Source organism: Triturus cristatus, chromosome 7 (assembly GCF_964204655.1).
Source record: "Triturus cristatus chromosome 7, aTriCri1.1, whole genome shotgun sequence".
In the NCBI taxonomy this organism is placed as follows: domain Eukaryota; kingdom Metazoa; phylum Chordata; class Amphibia; order Caudata; family Salamandridae; genus Triturus; species Triturus cristatus.
Genome location: NC_140590.1, coordinates 164,246,328 through 164,265,171, shown reverse-complemented (window position 1 = coordinate 164,265,171; position 18,844 = coordinate 164,246,328). Strand labels below are relative to the sequence as shown.

At 44.5% G+C, this 18,844-nt stretch overlaps 1 protein-coding gene across 2 annotated transcripts in view; it reads left to right on the top strand.

Annotated features, from left to right (window-relative positions):
• The window catches only part of APLP1 (amyloid beta precursor like protein 1), a 290,055-nt gene that overhangs the window by 196,774 nt on the left and 74,437 nt on the right, over positions 1 to 18,844 (top strand). For both annotated transcript variants that reach the window (XM_085615940.1, XM_085615941.1), the window contains exons 6-7: positions 10,525 to 10,805; positions 14,091 to 14,221. In XM_085615940.1, coding sequence (XP_085472066.1) covers positions 10,525 to 10,805; positions 14,091 to 14,221 — 412 coding nt within the window. The remainder of the gene's footprint in view (positions 1 to 10,524; positions 10,806 to 14,090; positions 14,222 to 18,844) is intronic.

Genomic DNA, 18,844 nt, shown 5'->3' with positions numbered 1-18,844 from the left:
AAATTTCCTTTGAAGTTGTTGTGAATTGTGTTTCTGTTCCAGGATCTGCTTTCTCAGCCGTCATTGTTTTGCTCCCCGAGAGGCAGTCTAATGTCCAGCTCTCAAATTCTAGCTGTGGGTGTCCTCCTCTTCTAATTCACATTCTTATTTCAACTAATTTCCCCCCAATGTTTGTTCTGTTTCTTACACTGAGGATTTCTGGATTAAAATCCAATGGTTGTGTCTTGTAAACTTTCCAGGATGCTTTCCCTATTTCCCTCTGGCTTGTATCCCTCCACTTCTCACCCATTCTTCTTCTGTCTTTAACATTTTTTGTTTGTCTATTTTTTCGGAGGCTCTCCATTTCAGTCTAGGATTCCCCTATTGTAAATTCCTTCCCCATGTTGTCTCTCCCAAACACCTGGTTTTCCGTTTGGTTTCCTTCTTTCCAATCCTTCTTTGGGTTACAGGCAGAGGAGTTAATTGTTTCTGCTTTTCTTCCCCATTGTTGCATTTTTCATGTTGTGAACAGTTTTCTTCTTGGTTCATCGTTCTTTCGAACCTTATCTCCACTCCCCCACTTTCCTCCTTTATTTATCTGCTTGCTGAGGTTGGTCCTGTTTGCCCTGTGTTCCTAAGGTTGATTGGGGCTGAGCTGTTTACTTATTTTTGAATTCTTCAGACTTGTGCTAGAACACCAGCCTCTCCTGTCCCACATTTCCATCTGTAGTAGTCCATGGCTTCAATTCTGTGCCCTGATCCTTCTCGCGGTAGTGATTTCAATGCTCACTCTGATGAGGAGTTGGTCCACTGGCTTTGATCACTTCCTGCAGTGGAGTGATTGATTGTTGCTTGTGAGGGCTGGGAGTGCATTGGGCTGCTGCTCCTGAGGCGTTCTGTTCAGCTCTAATAGTCTTTCTTCCATTCCATTCCATTCCTCTTAGATCCCCACTTCTGTGTTATCCATGAATTGTCCAAACCAGTCTCAGGTGCTGATTATTTGACTCCGTCAGTATCATCGTTTCCCTTCTCGTTGCAGAGTTGCATGATGCCTCCTAATCTTCCACAGCCCCTACTTTCCACTAATGTTTTTTTACAGTTTTTTTTTTTTTGCTGGCTATGAGAAGCCTTACATTTATTTTTTCATGCGCTGGCCTTCCTTGAGTATTGGATCCTAGATTCTCAGCCCATCAAGCCCCTCCCCTCCTGTACTCTCTCCTACTATGACTATTATGCTCTTGGGTCTTCAACTATTTCTTGGGGTCTGTGTGGGTTCTAGTCGCTGGTCCTGTCTCAGGATGGTTAGATGGCCTCTGCATGTTGTATTTACTAATGACCGCGGGTTCGATCTCTGGTGTGCCAACTCATCACTGCTCTGCCACCACCTGCAAATATCCCTACCTCCCTCTGGATAATTTGTGGTAGGTTCATGCTACAAACCGCCCTTGATCAGTGCTTAATTTGAGCCAGTGGTTTCCGGTGCTCAGCACTGGCACTTCATCATCAACACCAGGACTTTTCATGAGCACCAGTTAACGACATATATTCATTTATAATAGGCATGGGAAGATTAAGTGATTTGCCCAGAATCACAGTATGCTGAGTCGACACCAAGACTCGAACCTGGTTTCCCAGCACTGAAGTCAGCGGCTCTGGCCATTATGCCACATCCTCTCCCCACTTTCATGGTTAGTAGTTGGTTCTGTTTTGGGCAGCGCTAACAGGAGATATAAGCTGGTGCAATCTGCGTCCTGACCAGAGCCCCGGCACTTATGTTTTTTACAAATGAATAACTGCACTTGATGCCCCTCTCCTAACCTCTGAAAGCCTAGTTGTCTAGTCATGCAGGTTTCTAGGCCCCTGAGGATGATCCTAAGGGATCAGACTCCTTCCCCCGGGGGTCCTGTACTCCTTTGTTATGCTATTCCACAGGCTTGTTTATTCCTCTTTTTTCCGCACTACCACCTTTACAGTCCTGACCCTTCCTCTGGCTCTCTCTGTAGTAGTCTTTGTCACTGTCTAGTGGGGTGCGCCAGTTGCTTCCATCTCTATTGTGTCAGTTGCAGGTTTTGTCTAAGTGCGTCTAGATACAAGATGTGTAAACACAATAAGTAGTTCTGACCTCCTAAATCTTTTATGTTGACCAGGAATTGTTTGATCGCAGCCTTTGTCGCCACTGTTTACTGCAGGGCTGGTCTGCTATCTTGTCCATTCTGCCTGGTTTGTGGCCCCACCATATATCGGGCAAAATGGCGCTGAGTTAAATGCTCACTGCGCTATATATTGATGCACTTTGGACCTCATATGGGGTGGGGGAGCACAACTTAAATCTCCAAAATAAACTATTTCCCCTTCAAGAAGCTGGGCCACATCGAACCTTATGTCCAAAATAAGTGTTTGCTATCACCTTGAAAGTGGGAATTCGGCCTCTTTGTTGCAGCTACTTCTTCTATTAAGATAGGTACTACTGTGGCAAGTCTTAGGACTTCCAGAGTTCTATGCACAAACGCTGCCTCCAGCAGCATGGTATCACTCCCTCCTCCTTATATTTCTAAATCTCAATATATTGATGTTAATTCTTCTGGTCATTTGTTTTACAAAGTAAGCACTGCTTAGATGGACCACAGTTATTTTGTGTAGATTCTCCAATTACAGCTTTCTGTAGAGGTCTTGTCTTGTCACCATGTACCTCACTCTCCTTTCAGTCACTTAACTTACCTTCTGCATGAGTGGAGTATGGGAAACTGGCACAATTGGATGTATGTAGCTACAACGCAAAACTATTACAACGCATACCTTTATAACGTGGTTTTTACAGTGCATGTTCCATTACAACGCAAGCCATTACAACGCATGTTCCATTGAAATGAAAATTACTATTCCAACACCGCTGGGTGCTTATCTCCAGGAAGGTGCTGGGTCAGTGAGGGATATGCGTTGTAATGGCCCGCGTTGTAATGGAAGTTGCATTGTAAAAACAGTGTTGTAAAGGTATTGCGTTGTAATACCTGCATTGTAATGGATGTTTCCCGGCACACTTGTCTCCTACCCCTCTGTGTGGTGGCAAGAGAGTGACAATATCTACATTTTGGCAGAGGGGACCCAGCTCATTAATGTACCTTGCTTTGGATGCTGCTGCATCCTGCCTCCCTTTTTAATCCTTTTTCCTTCCACAGGCTGTCATTTGCAGCTGCTTCGCCTCTAAATCTATCCTGTAGCCATGATTGCAGGCCTTCTGGTCTGTGCACTTCAAATCACACAACTCGTTTCACAAAATCGATTGTTATCAGAACTTGACGGTTGTCTCCCCTGACTGGTCCTTGTCGCTTCGATTTATAAGAGATGCATTCTGCAAGAATGGCTGGCTGCAATACCTTTGTCCTGTAGAGAAACAGCCATTTTGGCTGCCATGTCTTACATTTGGTGGAACCACCACCATCTTCACCTTCATTCTTTTGTGGGTGTTGGGGCATCATCAAGGGCTCAGTTTGAATGCACAGTTGGGGCATGGATGGCTCTTGCATACATACATTTCTGGAGGAAGTCTGGCCGAGTGTTGCTAGTAAAGCCTTGTGTTGTCTCTCACTCTATAGTCAAGGTACATAAACAGACTTAAACACCAACATACCTTGTAACATTTACCCTTCAGAGGAAGGCTATGGAGCCTTCCAAGACTAGGGTGATGCGTTTAATCACCCCGGTAGCGATTATCAGCCTGGTATCCCATGGCAAGCGTCCTTAATGGGACCCAAGAGAACCTAAGAAGCTCTGCCAGGAAAGGCCCCTTGAGGAGGTTGTTACCAAGATCCAAGTTCTGAACACTTGTGAAAACCGATTCTCAAGGGACAAGATCTTCCATCCGCCAGAGGAGCGTCTGGTAATTTATAGCTTCTGCAAATGCCTGATTATGTATCAACATAAATAGTGGCTTAATTATAAATCCGGTTCCTGGTTGTCATTTGTTTAATATGTATATTTCGTCTAGGTCTGTCGGTATATCTTTTTCCTCATCTTGCTGGTATTTATGCATATTTCTTCGGTTGTGAAAAATTAAGTTGTAACTAGTACATTTCCACTTAAGTTACTGAATGTAACTTTGATGGCTGTAGGATTTTAGTCTTCTGAGTAACTATGTACAGCATTAAAATACACCTGCCTGAAAGAGATCGCTCTGTGGTGCCAGCACTTATGCATATCTTTGTTTCTTTTAAGGTTCACTAGAAATGGAGTCCTTTTATTTAAACTCTCTGTGCTGTCAATAAACACACCTATTGGCCTGTCAGTCCTTCGTGGCTGCAATGCACACAACTATTGGCCTGTCAGTCGTGAGTGACTGTATTGCACACGACTATTGGCCTGTCAGTCGTAAGTGGCTGCAATGTGCACAACTGTTTGCCTGTCAGTCATGGGGGACTGCACACAACTGTTGGCAAGTTAGTCTTGAGGGACTGGAATGCACACAACTGTTGGCATGTCAGTTGTGGGGTACTGCACACAACTGTTGGCAAGTTAGTCTTGAGGGACTGGAATGCACACAACTGTTGGCATGTCAGTCTTGAGGGACTGCACTCAACTGTTGGCATGTCAGTCTTGAGGGATTGCAATGCACAGAACTATTGGTCTGTCAGTCGTGAGTGGCTGTATTGCACACAACTATTGGCCCGTCAGTCATGAGTGGCTGCAGTGCACACAACTGTTTGCCTGTCAGTCGTTGGGGACTGCACACAGCTGTTGTCCCGTCAGTCGTGAGTGGCTGCAATGCACACAACTATTGGCCTGTCAGTCGTTAGGGACTGCAATGACTGACCCAACAAACCCCCTGCTGATTCATTTAAAAAGATAAAGACAGTGAAACAGATCGTTGGGTGTATGTAAGTGATAATCAGCAAATACAGAAAACTGTGAGGGTTTATCTTCAACCATAAGGACAGCGTGCGAAGTGCTACAGTCTGTGGGCGCTGCGTCATTCTAACAGTGCAGGAATGTACCGTATTTAGAAGAATACGTGTTGCGCCATGGTGAAAAGTGCCTGCATTGCATGAATGATTGATTTTTTTTACAGGATGGGACACCTTTCTGCACAAAATCAATCAATGGGGGCGATTTCCTTCTTCTATGTGTGCTGCAAAATGCAGCACACATCGTAAGAGGAAAGAACGAGGAGAAATAAGGATATTTCAATTCAAAAGATCTTTATTCGAATATAGAATATCCATAAAAGCACAATAAAAAGAGTAAAAACAATCCGTACATAGAAGCATATCAAGGCAAAAAGGTGCATTTCATTTACAACAATGACTAAAATAGTCCACAATTTACGGGATGTATCATATATTCAAAATCCATAGGGTGCGTTTAACAACATTACGATAATCTACAGTTCTGACGATCTTCATTGGGCACACATAGTTCTGCGTGACCGTACAGCTGACTTCAGGAATGAACCAACGCGGAAAATTAATTCATCATCCTCCAGTTTGAATACTTCCGTGTAGGCTGCCCTGAAGTCGAAAATAGCGCGTTTTTTAAAAAGAGGTATCAAAAAACCTTTTGTGAATTTATAATAAAAACTACAAAAGAATAAAAAAAAATGCAACATTTTTTTATTACTATGTGCGTTGCATGGGCAGGGCAGTGCATCGAGATCAGCAGTATAGCCCAGACGGAAACATAGTAAATATTTCATAGTGCCTGCCCGTAAGCGAAATAGCAGCCCTCTTTCCCAGTGTCCTAAAGGTTTTAAAAGGTATCTGGGAAGCAAGTGAGAACAATCCTCTAAGGGCATGTACCTTGCAACTAGGGTTTTCTTGATCTCTCTCTGATACCTTTCATCACTATACTTTTTATGCAGTGCCTCTTGTATCACCTTTTTATTAATTAACTCGGATTGAATTGGGTTAAAAAAGATACGCAGGTGGTTCACGCTCTTAAGGCTCTTTTTTACAGCAGCGAGCCATGGTATGTCCCCACCCCTCTCACATCTGAGGCAATCAATTATTATATCTCTGGTTAGAGTTGCTGCGCTGTTCTTCCAAATTGCAACCCAGAACAGTGCTGGACGCGCCCTTATATAATCTTCAATGTAAGAGAGTTTCAGCTGTTTGTGGCACACATATACAGAGGAGGAAATCCGGGCTCCCAAAAGTTTCCTGCATAGTCTGTTTTCTTCACTCTGGATGCTACTACATTTGGTAAAGCCCCAGATTTCTGCTCCATAATTTGCGGTGGGGACTCACTGTAATTTAAAAAATGCCTTAAGGGCTAAAACTACTTCAGACCTTTTGGGTTGGGGTAAACCCAAAATTGTGTTAATACTTCGTGACAGCTTACTTCTGCTATGTGCCACGTGGTCTGACCAGGAGCCATTTGTAGCGTAAACTAGCCCAAGATAAGGAAAAGTGCAAGTGCTTTGTAAACTATCCGAATTAAGTGGTTTTATTTTTAGGGCGCTTTTTCGGGCCGCAAGCCATTAAAACGATTTTTTTTAAATTAGTCCTTAAGTCTAAGACGGCCATAAAATCTATGAAACCTTTGTACTAAAATGCATAGGGCATTTGGGGTGCGTGCCATTAAAACCGCGTCATCCGCGTACAATAAGGTGGTGAGTGTATTACAGTTCATTCTCGGGACATCGTGGGTGAGTTTTACAAGTGAATCATGTAGGTCATTAATATATAAAATAAAAAGAAGGGGTGCTAGAACGCACCCCTGTCTAACTCCTCTATCAATTTTGATGTCACTTGATACACCCCCGTCCTGGCTAATCCTCACCCGGGCATGCAGATCTCTGTGGAAATACGCTAAAAAGTGGACTAGAGGTTCATCCAAGCCTTGTTTTAAAAGAATGGACCATAGTGATGACCTATTAACGAGGTCAAACGCAGACGTAAGGTCCATGAAGGCGAGATATATAGGGGATTTGTTTGCAACAGTGTACTTGCCAATAATCAAATTTAGATTTAGGCACTGTTCCACTGTGCTTACTTTACTTCTAAACCCCAGTTGACACGGCCTTAAAATCTTATCTCCGTCGGCCCATGACCTTATCTGGTTATAGAGGATTCTACCCAGGATTTTCAGGGTGTTATCGATGATAGAGATAGGTCTATAACAACTGGGGTTAGAACGATCGCCCTTTTTAAAAATCGGTACAATGATACTCATAGACCACGTACTCGGAATAGTAGCGTAAGTTAAATTATTAAAAACATTCAATAAAAGAGGTGCCCAAAAATCTGGTTTGTTTTTAATAAGATTGATGGGCAACCCATCAGGGCCCGGGGTTTTATTACCCAAACTTTGTTGGATTGCATCCTCCACTTCTAGCAAAGTTATTTCAACTGGGGTGGGCGCATGATCTTCCTATGAATCCTCGTTTTCAATTAGTACCGAGTAAAATTTTGGAAAAATGAGCCACCCTTAAGTCGCTAGATATATTGCAACTAATAGTGGTCAGGGGATGTCCCAATGTCCTAAGCTTTTTAACTTCCGCCAAAAAGCAAATTCCATTTTTTGAAGATGCGCTACACGCTAAACTATCGCAGTGATTCTTTAGGATTTCATCTTTCCTTTGTGCAATTACTGTTTTGTAGTGGTACCTCAGAGATTTAACAAGAGCCCGATCACTAGGGGTCGTTGACAGTGCCTTGCGAAGCTCTCTATTAGCTAGTGCGCAGTCTCTATTAAACCATCTCGGTCCCGTTCGAGGTTTCGTAATAGGCCTTGACATCAACCGTTTAGTACCTTCACACAGTTTAATAAAAGCACCGATTACATCAGGGTTATGGTCTTTAAATGGCAAACAAGTGCCGACAAGTGGCGAATAAGCAGTTAGCATATTGACAAATAACTTGTTATTGTCAATACCTCGCCAAACTAATCTCCGATTATCTGTGGAGGATAACAAGTTCATAGCGCCACACTCCTTATTGTATACAGGCTTTGGAGCGATATTCAATAGTATTGTGATAGGATTGTGGTCGCCATGATGGGTCGGTATGACCTCTGCACTTAACAGGAAGTCTTCTAAAATGGAGGAAATAAAAACATAGTCAATAGTAGAGGCACAACCCTGTCTCTATATGTTGGTTCGATACAATTATCTTTATCTGGGATGGCAGCAATATCCATGGTGTTAACTAGGTTATGGTTATGTAGATAATCTAATAGTTCTGTCCCCCTAGTGCACTGAGACAAACTGGTAGTCAGGAATATTGTTAAGTTGTTACCCATTGGAATCCTGGCATTAAAATCTCCACCCACACAAACACCGACAACATTAGAAAAAACCTGGAGGTTTCGTAGGATAAAATTAAACAAGTTATTAAAATTAATATTTGGCACAGAATAAAAATCATTATTATAAAAGTTGCGCCACGGTGCAAAGGTGCCTGCGTTGCGGGGATGATTGATTTTGTACAGGATGGAACACCTTTCTGCACAAAATCAATCAATGGAGGCGATTTCCTTCTTCTTCCATGTGTGCTGCAAACGCAGCACACATCGAAAGAGGAAAGAACGAGGAGAAATAAGGATATTTCTCCTCTTTGCGTCTGCCTAACGTTAAAATCTGATTCAGTCACAGGTTTATGATTGCTCGTAAAACCTGGAATGCTTCAGATTCCACGGCTGTTGCTTGGGAACACCCACAGCAACACCCATGGCACACCCCTTTCATGCAGTGTTCTGCGTGAGAGGGGCACATATTTACAAGGTCATGAAAAGCCAGGCAAAGTGGCTTTGTGTGGCCTTGTAAATATGCTGTGGCACATTGCGTAACCAGAGGCCCTGTGTTTAGTTCTCTGGGTGAATATCATCAAATATGTCGCAGAGCTTCTGGTGAGCGAGAATACATTTTCCAAAGCCTTTTATTGACACCTGCATTACGGTAAAGGCGATGCTGAGCTTCTGATAGAGCTCTCCTGGAAGCTCGTTGCACCCTTCAATTACGGGAAGGCCCTTCGGTTACACCAGAGGACCACGGCACAGGATTTCCGTCTGCCATCTCTTTGATGTCCCAAGAGAATAACCAATGCTGAGGTGGGGGAACTGAGCCAAGACCCTGCAGCCAAGGTCTCTCAAGGTGAGGAGGCATCTCCTGGGTCACCCCTGGACTGTGTGATGTACACCGATGGGAGCTACTGCTCTAAGGGGCCAGAGTTGCAACACAGAGTTGTATGCTCCTTGCCCCCCATTAATTTGGAACCTGCTGCTGCGTGGTCTCCCTCTAAGGCAGTCAGTTCTGTAGACAACATTCTCCCCGCCTCGGGAGCATCTCCCAGTCAGGGCACCAGTGTACAAGGTGTCCGGTATTCTCTTGGGCTCTTAATAATAATAATAATAATAATAAGGTGTTTTGTAAAGCGCGCAGCTACGTCAATAGACGTGTCCAAGCGCTGAGGTTCCATATCCTCCATATCGACCATGAAGAACTGGAGTACCAAGGTAGATGGATCTAAAGAGCCATGTTTTCAATTTTGTTCAGAAAGAGATTTCTGACTTCTCCTGTCTGAGTAAAACAGGTAGTGAATTCCACACTTCTGCAGTTAGAAAGCTGAACGAGCATCCTCTGATGTGCGTGTTTTTTATTCAAGGGATATGAGCTAGCGAGGCATGAGGCTGAGCTCGGAGATCTCTTAAGGGACTAGGCTGAGATCATAGGATGCAAGTATCTAGGACCTTTGCCATTGAGAATTCTGTAGCAGAGAGCTTTAAAGGAGGCTCGTTCTTTCAGTGGTCGCCAGTGGAGTGGAGCCAAGGCACGAGCTGAGGAAGAGCATCTTGGCAAATTCAGAAGTAGACATGCTGCCATGTTCTGTACCTGCTAGAGTCTCATAATACATGCCTGCGAGACTCCTAGTTATAACATGTTGCAATAGTTCAGTCTAGACGTGATGAGAGACTTAACCACTGTTTTTTTCTGGCTGCCTCTGGCAGGTATGCAAGAACTGTTTTAGGATCCCAAAACATCTGTCACATGAAGGTCTAGTGGGGCTCTGCTCAGACATGGCACTTTATAGAGTCCTTCTCTGTGCAATGCATGTAACTTGTACATACGGAGCATCGTTAATCAATGCACTATACCTTACCATCTGAAGAATTGTCATATCCCTCATTCAAATTAAACTTCCAGGTGCAAAGCATCCCTGTCCTCCCCTAGTGCAATCAGGAAAAGCTATGGAGTACTCAATCCCATTGCCACTTTGACACATGTTATGACCTTGGGCAAAAACAACCTGTATTCCCCACTCATTGACTCCTCAGTCAGCTGGTGGAGAACCACCAGAACCTTTACACAAAAGGGGGGGGGGAGGGATTTGAGCCGTATCTGTCCCCCTGTGGAAGGCGGTCGGGTCAGCTGGCATGCTGAACTGTCCATGGAATGTTGAGCGCTGTGGTTTCCCTGCCCACCCACCCTTTGCCCCCCCTTTAAGAGTTGGTCACCTGGAGTCCACTGACCTTCTACAGTCATTCCTTGGCCTTTTCTTTGAATCCCAGTTTGTCGCAGCAGGTTCTGAGGTGGTCTGTTGTTTACATTGTTCATAGGGAGCAGACAGTGGACAACCCCGTTTCCATAACTGGGGGATCAATGGAGGTCATTGAGGAGGACGAGGTTGATGATGAAGATGACGATGATGATGATGAAGAAGAGGAGGATGGTGTCAAGCTGGAGCGGCAGGAGGACAATGTGGCCGACTTCGCGGACGACACAGACGAATTCCTGGGTGTGGTGGATGACTACTTTGTGGAGCCAGAATCCTACGAATACGGAGTCACTCAGACCACCATCACAACCACCACACAGACCACGGAGGAAGAGGTCAAAGGTGAGCTTGGGCAGAGGGAGGAGAGCGGGGTCTTTCTGCTTGATGTGAGGCCTGCCACTGTGGGTGATACTGGTTAGTGCAGCGATCTGACGGGAGCCGTGCCGAGTGTTGTGGCGTCAGTCACTCTAGGCATGAGTGAAGTCCTTGCCCCTGGTGAGGATAGCCGGGTGTCTGATTGTGCCAAGCTGGGGCATGAAAGTCTTTCCAAACTGTGTCCATGCTGTGCTCTTCTGTTGTCTTTAGGTAAGCAGGTGGAGTGATTCTGGGTCACCTGTGTGGGGAGGGTTCTACGCAGTGCTGGGTCTATGCGATGAGAGATCATTCTGAGTGTACTGAGGCCAGAGGGGAGCAAGGATCAGTGGGAGAGGTTACTATGATGGGGGATTCTGAGGGTGTTGGGTTCTGAGGGATCCCTGCAGTGGAATGGGGGATCCAGGAGGTGGAGGGGGGGGGGGGGTAAGGAGAACCATCCTGAGGGATGTGAGACTGCTGGGGGTTCTAAGCAGTGCTGAGGTCTGAGAGATCCAGGTGAGGTTCTAGTAGGAAGGAGGGCAATGCTGCCCTCTGAGGGGAGGTGGAAGGCGACTCTGGGAAAGAATAGAGGCCTCTGCATTGCTGTGGTCTCGGGGGATGTACACACAACAAGAGCTGCTCATTAAATTACATTGAAGTGTGGGCCTTAAATCGATAAACACAACAATGCTGCAAGTGATATAATTAAAATTAAAATAAATGCTTCAAGATAGTGGGATCTTGAGCTTTTTTACCTTTTGTTTTTTGTAAACACGCTTTAACAGCACATTTTATTTCACTGTGTAATTCTGGAAGCCCCGAGTACCATTCCTTTCATAACAAATTGACGTCTTTCATTTAAAAAGGATTTGTTGCTTCCTCGTGGCTGAGTGAGTTTTGTTTATTGTTTTTGTGGTGATCTCTTCATTCCACTATCTTGAGTCATATTTTTTTCTTTGAATTATACCAGTTGTAGGCGGAGGAAGGGCAAGAGGCGTAGCTGATGTCGCATGCGGGGGGGGGAGAGGGTGACTGTAGTTCTAAGCATTGTTGATGTCTCTGCGTTGCCATGCTAAGGGGCGTGGGTCACTCTAGGCCTGTGGCAAATGATGCTGAGGCTAAGGGGAGTCGTACAGGGAGATTATAGCACCACTCCAGGTAAGTGCAAATAATGTTTTCTGTCAGAAAATTCTCCATCTCAATTCTGTACAGCAAGAAGCACACACCAGCACTGGAAGATGACTTACAACATGTCATAATTACTGTGGAATTGACAAACCGTTGTTGTGCCCGAAATAGACCTACATAGGTGCACCACCCATCAGTCTGCTCAGGCCTGGTCCTAGATTCCTTCTATTCATATATCCATATGTTTGTTTCCCCTTCCTGTAGTTGTATTGAACCAACTGTACAGTGGAAGGTGTTTGACAACAAATGGGCGGAAGCCTTTGATCAATCGCCTTTGCGGGTGGTGCAGGGCTGATCTGTCATAGTTGGTGCGGACACACCCTGCCAATATTTGGAGGCAAGAGATTGATTTTTGTGGGTTACTCCAGCTTCATGATCCTGAGACAGAAGTCCAAGGACTTAAGAGTGAAGCTTGGTACTGTTCTTCTGCAGGTGTCCGCAGGGGCCGGACAGGATATGGATGTAGGACACTAACCTCCCAATCAGCCCGCTCGTCTTGGGCTATCAGCAAAGCAGGCTGATCCCATAACAATGCCAGGATACCTCAATCTCCTTCCCAGTCCCAGAGCCATCCTTTTGATGGTCTCTTCATGAGAGACAAGATAATATGAGACTTTGGCATTTTTGTCTTTTTTTTAGTTATTACGTGCACCTTGTACCAGAGAAGTTTAGCTTCTAGGAGCAACATGTGAAATAAGAAGGGTAGGAAAAGAGAGACTGCAATTGTACCTTAAGAAAGCTCATACAAGTGGAAAAGGGGAAAGAAGACATACATTTACATATTGCAGACTGCAGGATGCTGAACAAGACCTGCAATTTCCAAGGTGCAAGGTAGTGTAACAGAACGGGTTAATAGGTATCTGGTGTAATATCATTCGTTAAATGTGTTTTCAGATTGGCTACGTTCTGAGCGTGTCAGGTGGCGTATTTACTCTCGCTCTGCAAACTTCTCTGGAAAAAAAATGAAGCTGTAGATTCCTGATAGATACATAATAACCAAGGGCAACAGTGTAGCAGACAAATGTATTTTCCTAACAAATGAAATGATGTCCCCTACTTGAGACCATGTTCCATTCAATTTGAAATGTACTCTGACACATGGCTTTAAATGAATGACTCACCAAAAACCCGTCTGGTGCATCAGCTAATGCTGAAACCTTTCATACCATCTTGCCAATGACTTGGACAAATACTAGCCCATTTAAAGAGCCCATTGAATTGTATGTCTGATGCATCACGTTCCATTAGTGCTGCTGGTAATAGTCAGTTTTCAACTGTATGGGTCCTCAAACTGCTCGATACTCTCTACCACCATCAAGACAGTTTTCATCCCCGTCAGGGGCTGTGATGAAGATGAGACAAAGTCGCCCACCGACAGCATCCTGCTGGTAGAGTAGATGAGGAGCTCTGGGCTGTCCTAATTCTGCCTCATCTGTCCATATAATGACACTCATTGGTCCAGTATCTCACATAAGCGGCTGGTGCTTTGGAATTGATGTTGGATTGCTTTTCTTTTTTCCTGTGTGAAAAGTTGAAAAGGTTTTTTACCTTTAAAGAATTTAAAGGATTTGATTTGAGTACATGAAGTATCCTAACTTGTCTGTCGTAAGCACACAATGGTCCACAGGTTGCACTTAAAATGGTGCGGTCCCAGGATCAGTGTGAGATTCTGCACTCTTGAAGGCAGAGATAGAAGACTGGGTGAGCTTTATCCGGCTGGGGGTGATCAGACGCGAGACACGGATGATCTTCTTAGAAGGAAAGGTCTCCATCCATCAGTTCCGCAGTATTTTAGTTTCATAGTGGCACTTGCACTTGAATTATGCTCTCTTTCGGATGCTAAAAGTGACTGCACACTAAGGACTTTGTCCCATCTCTCCAGAGATGATGATGGGTTCAATCCAAGAACTCCTCAGGGCGTGGTGAAGTATCACTGAAAGGCAATAGTGTGGGGTGCACGGAAGGCCAGTGACCAATGCTTGAACCATTACCATGAGGAATGGACCTGCCACGTGCCTGAATTCTGACATCTGTCCTGATATTAAAGGTGGTTGGTGACCTGCTTGGAAATTTGTGTCCTCACAGTCACGCCAACACCACGGCCAACAGATGGGGTGGATGTTTACTTCGAGATGCCGGGGGATGGTACAGAACACGCCAACTTCTTGCGAGCAAAGATGGACTTGGAAGAGCGTAGAATGAAGCAAATTAATGAGGTAGGAACCTTGTCTTTTTGTGCTTTTCCACTTCAAATGTGCAGCTTGCATTACTTTTTCTCACATCTGCTTTCTTCTCCATGTCTCTGCATATCTGAATAGCATATACAATTTACACACTATTGTTGTCACAATAATTATAATCCTTGAGGTGGGCAGCTCTTGCCCTTAGCATGAGTAACAAAGATGCAGGAAAATGAAGACACCAGAGCTTGCTGGAGTACAGTAGCCGTCCGTGAATACCAGAAAAAAACGACACAAAAAAGTATATTCTCAAAAAGTCATCTTTTCACGCTTGGCACTCAAAGAGATAACCATGGAAGAAATGCAATTCTTGTAGGTTTAAATGTGTGATGGAGGCCTCTAAACCCAATATTGTATATTCTGACCGGTGATTCAGCTGAACTCGGAACAAGTAGAATTTGATAACTTCTTTTGCCAAAAACCAGAGGTTTTTATATTGACCGATTTGTGGAGTTATTTATTTATTTTCTGTTGTAAAAACATTTGCTGTGAGTTCTGTCATACAGTTCTGGCGGCCCAATACCTCCAAGGAGATTTTCATCACAAACTAATGCTGCATGTGGAATCTGCGCCTTCTCAATGCTTATTGTTGAATATCTGTTTACTGTTGTATTCAGACATACAAATATTTTGTATTTTGGGAGGAGCCATCACATCACACGCACATATTTAGTCCCTAGAGTCAACGTCAAGTTGATTAAGGAGGACTCTGCCGCAGGGCAGGCTTCAGCCCTCGCCACCATCCCCAGTGGCATGGCCATCCCAAAGGGGGAGCAGTCAGAGCTGTTTCCACTAGGCCCCTCTCTTTTCAGGGGCCGCGCTCCTACTGCTGACCGGATGTATATGTAACAAAAGAACACGAGCCTGGTTTTAGGATACATGCATGATGGGGCTGGTATTGTCGGGGTACATTCATGATGGGGCTGGTATTGTCGGGGTACATTCATGATGGGGCTAGTATTGTCAGTTGCCCCAGTAGGCGCCATATACTGGGCGTCTGTGCCCTGCTAAGCTTCTGACCCACGTGCCACGGGGAAGTCTGACCATTCAGGCTCTCAGACCATGTTTCAAGATGTGCTGATTCTCTACGCTTGCATGCATTAAATGACATCTGTTTGAAATGCGTTACCTCCTCGATAACACCAATCGATCAAACATGATATAACACTTGTATTATGAGCGTTTATTGAAGTTGCAAGCGACCTTCAACAATGGTAATCCAATTAATTTAATGTGACTCTTTTGAAACTTTATCGCTAGGATGGCAATGAGAGTCCTCTAGGTAATTCTATGTAATATATCTCACTAAAATCACTATAATGCAAGAATCACTAAAAGTATAGAGATGCCTCAACCACACATTATTCCGTGCCTGGCCATGTGCATAGGAAAACAGAATCCTTACAATACAGTTTATTCACCATGAGACCTTCCTACGCATTCACAGTTAGATTAGGTTTTAAGGTTTGCCAGTTTCTGGGCACCAGTCTCACTGTCAGGGAACACATGTCCAAAAAACAAAGATAGCCCAGTAACAGGTCTTTCTTCTAAAGGGAGTGAAAGTTTCTTCCAGGAACTAACTTCAGAACTGCTGTACGTTCCCAACAACTCTCACATCTGCATGGCGGTAACACTCTGCTTCATGGCCTTCCAGACTCCACAATGGCACCCTTCAAGGGCATCCTACCACCTGCAGCACATCTCATCTGGGGCCGCAAGAAATAGGTTCACTCCCCTCCTGATGGAGGTCCATTAGTTCCCCTTGCTGCACTGCATCATCCTCAAATCCAGACGCATCATTTGCAAAGCCGTGAGGAACAGCACCCCCGCTTATCTTGCAGACAAGCTCACCATCTCTGGTGGTCCTCGGCACACCCACAGCCAGGCCACCATCAGACTGCAGACTAGGAAGTGTTGATAAGAAAAAGAAACAAGATAGTAGGCCTATTCCATCCATGCATGCGGGATCCAGAACAACATCCCCTTTCTCCTTCTGGACCCTCCCAGCCCTGCTACAATTTAGAATGGAGTTAAGGGCACATATCTTAAGGAACACTACATCACAAAACATGAACCGTCCACAACTCGGCTGGCTCTCCTATTACTTGGTGGTGTTATGCTTGGCCTAGACCATGAACAGCGCTCCACTGCCTTATGGATAGATTTCTGAAATGGAAGTACCTTATACATACCTGCAGACATATCTATGTTAGAAAGGAAGAGCTCAATAAATCATATAAAACTCCGCTTTTGTGTCTGGCAATGCAGAACATTAATACATAAGAGAAGACCATGCTTAAGGAGTTTAACTCAATGGTTACAATTGGAATTTAATGATTGTTAGTGCTGAGTGAATCGGGTTTCCTAAATACCATTATGGTTGGGAAGTGGGGTTGGGGTACCTTGCGAGATGATCACACCGATGCTGCCGGTAAGGGGGGTAATTCAACTCAGAATCAATCAGTGCACAAGAAATAGGGTGAGTACATTCTCTCCCCTTTCTTTTCAAGCTCAAGGTGGGGGCACTTCCTGTTAGATGGGGAAGACTCTCCTTGGCCATCTTTACGGTCCGCTCTTACTGTGGGGGGATTATTTGTCAAGGACACTTTGGTGCCTTGGACTGAAGGAATTGGGAGGGCAGGGGGTGGGGGAGTAAGACATGGGGGTGGGGTTAGGCCATTGCGATTGGTTGTGGCCGGATGAGGATTGGGAGTTTGTCTGACTCATGTGGCAGTTTTGTTTATTTAAACTTAACAAAGTAACAAATATAAAAAATAGCAACATGGTGCCTAGGGTAGTGTGGCACTAACTATGTTGAATCAGTTCTTGAATTAATGCGCCCTTAGAGCAGTTTAGTATCAAATTAATCAAATGTGATGCTTAAAATAACTCCCGTCATAGGCTCCTATTACTTTATATTTGTCCTTTGTGTCTACGCATTCGGGGGGTTTACTGACCAGCAGCACCTGATGACTACTAACCAATAAATCCGGGTTCTAGGGAGGTTTTAAAGACCAGTAGCAACTAAGGACTGGAATATTGACCTGCAGCAATCGGTTGTTTGAAAACCAAATTTGAATTAATGTAGGCTTTTGACTGGGTTTAATAATCTGAAGCCTTATCTTGAGTAAATACGGGAGTGTTGTGTAACTTACACATTCCCTGATGCCTCCGGAAGTAATACATTTGTTCATATGCCACTAATCCACCCTATACTCAAACAAGCATTTAGAACATAAAAAATGCATTTCGAAATTAGCCCCTTCAAATTACCATTTTAGATAATCACCATGGCTCGCAAACAAGTCCCATAACATCTGTGCATGGATTGTGGAACACCAGGTGAAATGTGTCTGTATGAAGGAGGAAGAATGTTGTGACCCTGCTTTATCTGTGATTCAGTAGATGATTATAGATCAATAGGCAACATGCTACTCAAATCCACAATCTAATAATTCCATTATAACAACTGTAACCGATCTCCTGGGACAGAGAACCTGACAAATCCAAAATGAATTAGAAATAGCTTGATAGTTCCACCGGACTCTTTAGGTATTGCCTGTTTCAGCACATGTGCTCTTCCTTGTGAGAGATATTGTGTTCTAGAAGGGGCCTGAAGCCCACCTACTGCTTGCTGTTGATGGGTGCATTGTCACTCTCATTTGCTGCCTTCTAATTGGGCAGCAGGAGCCTGATTCACTTCCTCTTCTTTCGGCTGGAGCACGGACCAAGTACTGATTGCATCATCTGAATTAGGGTCCTTCTTCTGCTGGTGCTGTGATTTAGGTACTACTTTTTATACTATTTCTTCTTTCCCTGCCATCCTTGTCCATGTTCCTTCTTCTCCTCCCACCCCTGTCTGTGTTGCATCTTTCCCCTCTAACACTCCCTTGTCTGTGTTGCTGGAGAGGAGAGGCGATCAGGGGAGGGGATCAGGGGAGGAGAGGGAAGGGAGTGGTTGCACGAGGAGACAATGGTCGCAGCTATAGTTTGAGCATTTTTGCCAGGGCTGCTTTTGGTTCCCCAGTCCAGCCCTGTTCCCACCCACTTTATGTATATCCATACCCAGAGTGGAAAAAAACACATTCATCTATATGCCCAATTGGTTCAAGTGAACAGAGGGTGACAGGTATAGACATATCCCAGAAAAAGGTACCATTGACATCAAATGTACAATCAACCTTAAAAAAAAAATTGAAGGGACCAAGAATAAAACTTCCCCTGAACAATAGCAGGCTACTCTGAATTGGCACAAGGAAGCCCAGATACGCTGGCAAGATTCTTAAGTGAGGGTTATTAAGGGCTCACCGGAGAAACAGAGATGCCAAATTACTCACATGAAGGACAGAAATTACTGATGCAGTTCCAGAAGATGGAGGACAGAATCTCCCCCATATCCTAAGCTTTACCTTTCCGGGGGATGGAGCCAGTGTCCCAGAATGTGCACCCACTTGTGCACCAGCTGGCAGTACAGTGCCAATGATAAATAGGTAGATGGTAAGTGCACAAACAAGTGCAGATAGTGTGATAAATACAGCGAGCACAGCAAGTGGCAATGTAGATAGCGGCAGAGCGGCAAGGGCATAGCAGGAGGCTCAC